Source organism: Mirounga angustirostris, unplaced genomic scaffold (genome assembly GCF_029215605.1).
Source record: "Mirounga angustirostris isolate CCGP_5_RB_7025 unplaced genomic scaffold, mMirAng1.0.hap1 SCAF_4, whole genome shotgun sequence".
Lineage (NCBI taxonomy): Eukaryota > Metazoa > Chordata > Mammalia > Carnivora > Phocidae > Mirounga > Mirounga angustirostris.
Window position 1 is genome coordinate 98,941,758 of NW_026991712.1, and position 10,068 is coordinate 98,951,825.

At 46.8% G+C, this 10,068-nt stretch overlaps 1 protein-coding gene across 1 annotated transcript; it reads left to right on the plus strand.

Annotated features, from left to right (window-relative positions):
- The first annotated feature begins 865 nt into the window (after positions 1–865).
- LOC123858282 (glutathione S-transferase Mu 3) lies at positions 866–3,893 on the plus strand. Its single transcript, XM_045895376.2, has 8 exons — positions 866–1,023; positions 1,295–1,370; positions 1,749–1,813; positions 2,520–2,601; positions 2,695–2,795; positions 3,102–3,197; positions 3,282–3,392; positions 3,697–3,893. Exons 1-8 carry the CDS (start codon positions 973–975, stop codon positions 3,793–3,795), a joined length of 681 nt encoding a protein of 226 aa, XP_045751332.1. The 5' UTR covers positions 866–972; the 3' UTR covers positions 3,796–3,893.
- Positions 3,894–10,068: the final 6,175 nt, after the last annotated feature.

A 10,068-nucleotide genomic window follows, 5' to 3' on the forward strand; every position in this document is an offset into this window, starting at 1 on the left:
TTCCCGCCGACCCCCAGGTGTTCTCAGGTGAGTTGCTACGATATCCTGTCTACTATGCCAAGAACTGCCAACACATAATGAACAAACTTCTAGAACTGAAAAAAAAAAAAAGAAAGAAAGAAAGAAAAAGAAAAAGAAGAGAGTTTTATTCGAGCCCAAGCGAGGACAGCTGCCCGGGATACACAATCTTCACAAAGAAGAGAGTGCTCCTGAGAAGGAATGTTTACTACAGGGTTATGTATGGTTTTTTGTTACATCAAGAGTTACAAATCAAAATGATAAAGGACATTTCAGAAAAATCACAAACTTTATCTTATGTGCAAGGTCGCAGGCTTCGGAAGTATGGGAACAGAACTTAGGGAGATTTTTACTCTTATTTTTGGTTGAAATGTTTCTTTTAGGTTATTTGCTAACAGATGTACAATGTGTGCTCGGGGCAGAAACAGAGCCCATGCTTTGAAGTTTGATGAAGTCATCCTGATCCTGGTAACAATCGAGCTTCCCTGGGAGTCCAGGAGCAGGGCCCACAAAGATTGAAAGTTGAAAATTTCCTTTATCACCTCTTGGCGCTTGCCCACTACCCCCCACCCCGCCCCCAACACTCTCCCCCTCCCGCTGGAGAAAAATTTAGGACAGGAATCTCACCGTCCAGGGATTCACCAGGGCCCTCACGGCCTGGGTTGTTGGTGCTCCTCCTGCCCTGACTGGCACTATTAACCACCCGAGCGCAGCTCCACCACCGGGCAGCGCAAAGCCCCAAACCCAGCGGCCTCCACCGCTGCCCAGCCTCCAACCCCGGAGGCTGCAGAGGTTGCCCAGAGCCAGTCTTGGCGGACTCGCGGACGGAGGGGCGGGGATGGGTGGGGGCGGAGTCAGAGCGCACGCGTTGGCCCCGCCCACTGGAGTCGGGTATAAAGTCCCGCCCGTTCGCGCTCTACTCCCAGTCCTGGAAGGCACGGAAACAACATCAGCATGTCGTTGTCCAAGTCGACCATGGTTCTAGGTTACTGGGATATTCGCGGGGTGAGTGCCGTCTCGACGGCCGAGTGCCCCGCCCAGCCGAGCTCCCCGACCGCGGAGACCGACCCCGCCTGGCGTCTGGGGTCACCGGGCCTCAGAGAAGGATGAGGGCAGCAAACCGCCGGGGCCGATCTCGGTGGGGGCGGGGGGCCGCTTAACGACCGCCTGGGCAGATGCACGGTTTGTGCAGCCCCCGGCAGGGAGACGTTGGCGGGCGGGGGTTGGGGGCCGGTGGGCGCCGCGCAGGCGCTGACGGCGGGTTTCTCTCCCCCAGCTGGCGCACGCCATCCGCATGCTCCTGGAGTTCACCGATACATCCTATGAGGAGAAACAGTACACGTGCGGGGAAGGTAATGCGTCCCGTACCCGTGCATCCGGTGTCCCGCGCTATAAGCCCCCCGGCCCTCCAACTGTCCCTGTCGTCTTGTGCCCAGAGAGTGGCATCACGCCTAAGTCGGGTGGGACATCTGCCCCAATCATCCGGGACCCCCCCTGCTGTGTCCCGTGTGGAGAGACATGGATGCGTCCTTTATCGAGCTGGGGATCCTCCCTCTGCCGCCGTCCAACCGTGTCTGAAAGGTTTACTCACTAAACAGGCCCGGAGAGTAAATGGTTAACTTTGGGGGCCTCGGAATGTGAGGTATTAGGATCAGGTTATTTCTTTAGATCTTTCCACGCTCCTCAGGCAGGATGTTAAGGAGGTTGGGTCCCACTTCATTCTCTTACAGCTCCCGACTATGATAGAAGCCAGTGGCTGGATGTGAAATTCAAGCTCGACCTGGACTTTCCTAACGTATGTGGCTTTAGGAGAAGAGGGGGCAGAAGGGAAGGCCGTCAAATATTTCCTTGCTTCTTTCCTCTCTGGTCTAGGGGGACCTAGAATGTGGGCTCTTAACGTGGATAAAATAAATAGAATTCAAGGGTGCCTCAACTTGAGAAAAAAAAGTGATTTTCATTTCCACTAACCACGAACGAAAAGTTAACAATTCCTTCTATTGTGAATATAGGTAATAAGTGACATTGGTTATTAGCCATGGCTGTGACCTTGTCACTAGTAGAATTGGGTATTTTCATATTATATTACATGTGTGGCAGTACATAAATATTAGTTACATGCATCATACTTTGAAATTATGATAGTTGTTACCCTTGCTTGTTATTTAATACATTAATAGGCACATATTACTCTGATAATTTTGTTTCTTGAATGTTTTATAAATTGTGAAAATATATGTAATTTGCTTTATACATTTAAAAATCTTATTCTGACGAAGGGTCCATAGCATGCCCATACACATACACACAGAGAGAGATAAAGAACCCTGGTCTAGAACCAGGTGGGGACCCAACTGCTACTTTCTACTTATTTTCTTCTTCCTCCTAACACAGCATCTTCTCTCTACTGTTCACTTCCCTGCAAGTCTCAAATGCCCCAGGAGAGAGAGGCAGGGAGGCAAGAGAGAGTTGGTTGTTCATCTGACATGTCCTTTCCCTTCCAGCTGCCCTACCTCATGGATGGTAAGAACAAGATCACCCAGAGCAATGCTATCTTGCGCTACATCGCTCGCAAGCACAATATGTGTGAGTGGCGTAGGGCCAGTGAGGGACACCAGGCTGACGGTTCTCCGGGAGGTGGGTAATTCTAAGGGTGATTTCTCGTCCTTTGGCCTATAGGTGGTGAGACTGAAGAAGAAAAGATTCGAGTGGACATCATGGAGAACCAAATAATGGATTTCCGCCTGCAGCTGATACGACTGTGCTATAGCCCTGACCTTGTGAGTCTCCTTAGCAGGCAGGCATCAAGGAAAAGGAGCGCTTGGAAACCCAGGGGTTCATTCGGCTCCATTCTGCCACTTCTGCTTTCCCACTAACCCAGTCTCTCAGAAATTGGGGGGGAGGGGTCCATTTGTCCTATAACTCTGGTGTTGGCCCCTCCTACTTTCTGTCCTGCCACCCCTACTGAAGGCAGTAAGAAGGAGGCACACGGAGAAGGGGGCCGCTAAGTGTCCCTCCCTGGCCCATGCCCTGAAGATGGCGACAGCTATTCTCTCACTCTCGCTCTCTTTTTCCCTCTCTCCCAGGACAAACTGAAGCCTCAGTACTTGGAACAGCTACCTGGACAACTGAAACAGTTCTCCTTGTTCCTGGGGAAATTCTCATGGTTTGCAGGAGAAAAGGTAGGAAGAAAGGAAAGAGGGAAGATGCCTTTCTATCTCCCAGTATTACTGAACTCTGCAGACCTGACCATCTTGTTCCCCTAGCTCACCTTTGTGGATTTCCTCACCTATGATGTCTTAGATCAGAACCGTATGTTTGAACCCAAGTGCCTGGATGAATTTCCAAATCTGAAGGCTTTCATGTGCCGTTTTGAGGTGATGCTCCCTGCCCCTTTCCCTTACAGAAACACAGGCTCCCCTGGTCCCCGGGGACCCCATTGTGGTAGATTCTTTCTCAACACTAGCATTTGTGTAAACGGATCCATGGCTGGACACTTCTAAACCTTCAAGTCTTGGGAAGGTTCTGGCTTCTACACCCTGAAGGCACTGTCTACATGAAATGGTGGCCGGGGGAGGGAGGGCTGGTGTCGAGACAGCAGTGTGTGAATGTCCCTGGCTCGGGATGGGTCTGTTGGACTGGGTTAGAGTCTTTATCAGGTGTGGTGTGCTCTCCCTTCAGGCTTTGGAGAAGATAGCTAACTACATGCAGTCTGACCGCTTCCTGAAGATGCCCGTCAACAACAAGATGGCCCAGTGGGGCAACAAGAGAATATGCTGAGCAGGAGGTGGACTTGCACTGCTTGTTTTATCCATCCTGTCCCTAGGGGGCATGTACTCTCTCTTCTCTGCTCTTTTCAATAAATAGCATTTAGGCTACTGGTGTCTAGCTGGATTTCTCTTGGGCGTAAAGGCCAGAGGAGAGTAAGGATATGTGGAAAATTTCCAAGACGTGAATCCAATCCCTGCAACACTGACAAGCCCCTTACACCCCCAACTGTGTTCAAAGCTAGAGGTGCTTGCCCAAGCCCTGAGAGCGAGCACTAGAAACAAAGGTGAGATCGGACAGTTGTAGTGAACAGGTCTGTTAAATGGGACTGGAGCCCTTTAAAGATGTAGTGTAAATACCAAGCAAAACTGTATGGGACTGTGGATTTTGCGGAACTGGAGTTCAGAAACAGACCCTTATACGTGGGAATGTAGCATGATAAAGATGGAATCTCAAACTGGTGAGCTAACCAATAAATAGGATTGGGGCAATTACTTACCAATTAAAAATAATAGCGGGGCGCCTGGGTGGTTCAGTCGGTTAAGCGTCCCTACTCTTGGTTTCGATTCAGGTCATGATCTCAGGGTCATGGAATTGAGCCTCACGTTGGGGCACGCTCGCTCATGCTCTCTCGCTCGCTAAAATAAATAATAAAATCTTTAATAGTAATATAATAATAGAGCCCTCCCTCACACCATTCACTAAAACTAACTCATCTTCAATTCAGGCCCAACATTAAACAGAGCTGTAGAGGGCGCCTGGGTGGCTCAGTTGGTTAAGCGATTGCCTTCGGCTCAGGTCATGATCCTGGAGTCCCTGGATCGAGTCCCGCATCGGGCTCCCTGCTCGGCAGGGAGTCTGCTTCTCCCTCTGACCCTCCCCACTCTCATATGCTCTCTCTCATTCTTTCTCTCTCAAATAAATAAATAAAATCTTTAAAAATAAAATAAAAAATAAATAAATAAAAAATAAACCAGAGCTGTAGAAGTTTTCATGAAAATGTAAGAATATTTGTGATCTTAGGGTAGGTTTGTCTAAATAGGACATATAAACAAAAAGCCGTAGAAGGAAAGACCTGCAAATTGAACAGTATCAGATTTAAGAATTTTCTATGACAAGGCACAAATAAGCAAAATTAAATGACAAGATCACAAATGAGACAAAAACAAAAGGACAAAACAAAGACAAAAACAAAGTATCAGTATAAAGACTATATAAAGAACTCCTATAAATCATTAAGACTCTTTTTTAAAATGGACAAATCTATGAACACATGATTTACGGAAATAGAAATAGTGATAGCCAAAAAAAAAAAAAACCAGATGTTTATAATCCAAGAACTGCAGATTATAACAGTGGGAGACCATTTTCCATCTATCAAATGAACAAAACCTAAGAAGTTTGTGAAGCGCTGGCATTTCCTGCCAGTGAGCTTGTAAATCGGTATAGTTACATTGGAGGACAGTTTGCCGATATCTTCTAAAAATCAAATCATGTCCTGTAACCCAACAATTTCCATCCTGATAAAAAATTCACCCATGTACCTAAGCTATATACTAAGATCGTGGTATTGTTTGTGAGAACAGGTGAAAATCCTGTTCATGCCCATCAGTGCTGTGGAATACCATAAGGCAACTGAAGAATGAGATTGAACTGTGTGAACTAACGTGGAAAGACCCCAAGACACATTGCTGAATTTTTTAAATTAGATTGCAGATAAGCATGTACATTTTATAGAAGGAAACCATGAGGTAAGCATGTTTGTGAATGCATAGAAAAAGATCTGGAAGGGGGCACCTGGGTGATGCTGTCGGTTAAGCATCCAACTCTTGGTTTCAGCTCAAGTTGTGATCTCGGGGTCATGAGATCAAGCTCCGTATTGGGCCCCACCCTCAGCATGGAGTCTGCTTGAGATTCTCTCTCCCTCTGCCCCTCCCGCTCATGCTCTCTCTCTCTAAAATAAATAAATCAGAAAGAGAGAGAGAGGAAGAAAGAAAGAAGAAAGAAAGGAAGGAAGGAAGAAAGAAAAAGAAAGAAAAAGAAAAAGAAAGAAAGAAAGAAAGAAGAAAGAAAGAAAGAAAGAAAGAAAGAAAGAAAGAAAGAGAAAGAAAGAAAGAAAGAAAGAGAGAAAGAAAGAAAAAGAAAAATGTAGGAAGAAAAGGAAAATATCCGGAAGGACACACTGAACAATGCTTACTTCAGGCAAATGGGAGAGAGCCCCAGGCTCCAGGATGGAAGTTAAAGGGGATCTTAGAGAGAGGGCTAAGGATTTCTCCTTCTTTTTCTTTGTAGAACCATTATGCACTGAGGACCATTTGTACTGAAATGTACGTTTTGAAAGGGTGAATTTCATGTTTTGCTTGTTTTACTGTGTTATACATATATTTTTTTATTGATGTACAATTAACATACAATGTTCTATTAGTTTCAGGTGGACAACATAGTGATTCAGCAACTTTGCACACTACTCAGTGCTCACCACGATAAGTGTAGTCACTGTCTGTCACCATACAATGTATGACTATATTCCCTATGCTGTACTTTTAATCTCTGTGCTTTATTTATTTTATAATGGGAAGTTTGTACATCTTAATTGCATTTATCTATTTCACCCATCCCCCCACCCACCTTGCCTCTGGCAACCACCAGTTTGTTCTCTGTATTTAAGTCTGTTTAGGTGTTGTTTGTTTCATTTCTTCATTTGTTTTGGCTCTTAGGTTCCACATGTCTGTAAAATCTTTCTCCGACTTATTTCACTTAGCATAATACCCTCTAGGCCCGCCCATGTTGTCACAAATGGCAAGATCTCATTCTTTTATATGGGTAATATTCCACTGTATATACACACCACATCTTCCTTATCCATTCATCTATTGATGGACATTTGGGTTGCTTCCACATTTTATTGTAAATAATGCTGCTAGAAACATAGGGGTGCATGTATCTTTTTGAATTATTGTTTTTGTTTTCTTCTGGTAAATACCCAATAGTGAAATTATTGGACCATATGACAGTTCTATTTTTAACTTTTTGAGGAAACTCCATACTGTTTCCCACAGCGGCTACATCAGTCTGCATTCCCACCAAGGGTGCACAAAGATCCCCTTTTCTCCTCATCCTCGACAACACTTGTTATTTCTTGTCTTCTTGAGTCTAGCCATTCTGACAGGTGTGAGGCATCTCCCTGATGATGAGTGATGTCAAGCATCTTTTCATGTGTCTGTTGGCCATCTGGATGTCTATTTTTTCTTTTAACGAGGGGAGTATATCCATATATTACTGTGTAAGAGAAACTAAGGGGAGGCGAACTCGTCTGGAGACTTATTTGGCACCATGCTCCATTTGCAAAGTCTTTGAGTAGTTCCCAGCCTTAGACAGTGATCTGAAGGCCAGATTGCTGTCCCCAGTGGACCAGGAGGCAAAGATCTCTCTCTCGGGAGGGAAAGACAGAGGGCCCGAATGGCCAGGTGATGATGTCAGGAAGGCGGCCTCAGGAGGTATTAGACACAAGGTATTAAGCAGGTCGTTCAGCTGCCTCCTGTTGGCACCCCTGGGGGCAGTAGTCAGGTATCTAGGGCCATATCTTGGGTACGGGGAGCCATTGGCCAGGAGAGGTACAAAACTGGAGTTTCTCTGCGACCCATGAACTAGTGACATGAATTTCCATAGTGTGAGTGGGTGAAATGGGCCCTAAGGGAAGGGAAGGCTTTGTGGATTTAGGGAAGGCCAGAGGAGTTGAGAATACCTCTGTCACTAGATAAAGGATGTGACCAGAAGTCAGAAAGGGAATGAATGATTTATTGCTATGTAACAATATTACCACCAACTGAGCGCTTAAAACCACACACACTAACTCATGATTTCTGTGGGTTAGGAGTCGGGGCAAATCTACAGGGTCCTCTGCTTCAGGGGCTCATCTGAAAGCCACATTCTGTGCATCAGCCAGGGCTATGACCTCATCTCAAGGCTCAACTGGAGAAGGATCTTCTTCTGAGACACGAGATTGCTGATAGAATTTAGTTCCTTATGACCTGTTGGACAGAGAGAGGGCTTTAGGTTGTTGCTGGCTGTCAGCTGGGGGCCACCCTCGGTTCCTTGGAAAGGGGGCTTCTTGCTTCATCAACACCGGTAAAGGGGCAAGTCTCCTGTGAAGACGGCTACTACAGCCCTATGTAATGTAATCATGGAAACAATGTCCCATCACCTTTGGGGTCCTCTATTAGAAGCAAATCACCAGTCCCACCCACACTCAAGAGGAGAGGATTTCTCACAAGGGCGTGAGTACCAGAGGGTGGGATTATGGGGGATCATCTGTTCACCACAGGGAAGAAGGCAAGAAAACAGGAAATTGGCCTCACAGTCGAAGACCCCCGGGAAAGACAGGTGACAGAAGACAGTGACAAGGCAGTTAGAAGGGAGAGGTTTAAAAAGCATAAATCTGCCGGGGAAATGGATTTCACGTGAACTCCAGGTCGATAATGGGTAAATCCCATGTTCCAACCTTTTCTAGTTATTATGTTTGTCAGTGAAAATCCAATGAACAGTTATACAAAACCAGTGACCTTACTGGCCCAGGAAGCTGGGCAGGCCACTGAGAGGAACAGATCCATTCTACAGGAGCTGTGGTTCCCTCAGGCCCCAGCCCACCCCGACACTGACTCTCACCCAGGCCAGGAAGAGACTGCTGTCACAATGGGGGCCTCCAAGCAAGGAAGGGAAGTGCATGCCCTCTCATCCCAGAGACACAGACACCACGCAAACCTTGAGAAATTAGTCTACCAGCGATGGGGTTGGACAAGGCACATCCATAAGAGCTTTCAAGCAAAAACCAAACTTGTGATTGGTGCTTTAAATGTGGGAGAGCAGTTCTTCAAAAAGTATTAGGGAAATTCATTTGTATTCATTGTTGAAGGGAGTGTTAAGACACTCCCAGTTCGGAAAGAAATAGTTTATGCGATTCAAGAAAAATGAGTTGTAGAGTTATTTCACCGATTGGATGAGTGGCCCAGGGGACTGATGTGTATGGATGAATCAGCCAGCTCGAGGGCCTGTGAGAATATCTGCACTTTGCACAGAAGTTGCACCTTCCTCATCCTTCATCTGCAGGACTAGGTGGATTGATGAGCCACACCAACAAAAGGGATTTAGGGAGTTCAGATGGATGGTAGGGCAGGGAGAAGGAATGGACCATTAGCCGGTGATTTCTCTGATGTGCAAAGTGCTCATGTTGCTCCCCTGCTTTAGTTATCCTTCATAATCTGACCTCTGTTTCCTTCCCAGCTACTTCTCTGGGCTTGTGCTTGTCCTGCCCTGGAGCACTGGGTGCCAGCCTTGCTGAATTCCCTAGGGAGAAGCAAGCCTCTGGAGTCTGGAGGCTTCCAGTGTAGAGGTGCTGGCTCTGCCCCAGTAAACTCCGGCCTCCTGTGCCTCCTTCAGTGCCTTCTCCCATAAATGAACCCTCCCTCACTGGGTTGTTAGGAGAACGAAGCTGATAGTTCTAGAGCACTCAGAACAGACCAGTGTTAAATACATTTATAAATATGAATTATCCAAAAGGACCATGTTCTCTTTTATCTCCATGCTTTTGTACTTGCTCTTCCCTCCGCCTGGAATGCTTTTGCTTTAGCCCTGCCTGCCTAATGCCCCTTCGTCTCCTACGGTAAGCTTAGAAGTCACTGCCTCTAGAAGCCACAACTGGTAACCCCCATGGAAATGGTTAGCAATGGTCGCCAAGGATTTGTGACCGTTTTCCTTTGGGAAAGCTTCGCTATCCTCTTGCACTTAAGTGTAGCCCTGTGACTTGCTTTGGTCAATTAAATCCGAGGAGAGATTACACACATTTTCCAGGCAGAAGCTTTAAGAGCGAGAGCGTGAGTTGCCGTATCCGCTCCCTACCTCTGGGATCTCTGTGAGCAGGTGTCAAGCTGAAATCTCCACCAGTCCGACAGACGACAAAAAGCAGGGCCCCTGTTGACCACATCCGACATGAAGCATGAGTAAGAAATAAATGTATATTAAGCCACTGATAGGGCACCTGGGTGGCTCAGTCGGTTAAGCGGCTGCCTTCGGCTCAGGTCATGATCCCAGGGTCCTGGGATCGAGTCCCACATCGGGCTCACTGCTCAGCGGGGAGCCTGCTTCTCCCTCTGCCCGTTCCCCTGCTTGTGCTCTCTCTCTGTCTCAAATAAATAAATTTTTAAAAATCTTAAAAAAAGGGGCACCTGGGTGGCTCAGATGGTTAAGCATCTGCCTTCGGCTCAGGTCATGATCTCAGGGTCCTGGGAT

What these genes read in the sequence shown, in the direction of transcription:
- LOC123858282 (XM_045895376.2), top strand. Translation starts at nt 973, where the DNA reads ATGTCGTTGTCCAAGTCGACCATGGTTCTAGGTTACTGGGATATTCGC. An exon ending in ACAGTACACGTGCGGGGAAG is followed by an intron (nt 1,371 to 1,748) that starts GTAATGCGTCCC and finishes ATTCTCTTACAG; the next exon opens with CTCCCGACTATGATAGAAGC. An exon ending in TGTGCTATAGCCCTGACCTT is followed by an intron (nt 2,796 to 3,101) that starts GTGAGTCTCCTT and finishes CCTCTCTCCCAG; the next exon opens with GACAAACTGAAGCCTCAGTA.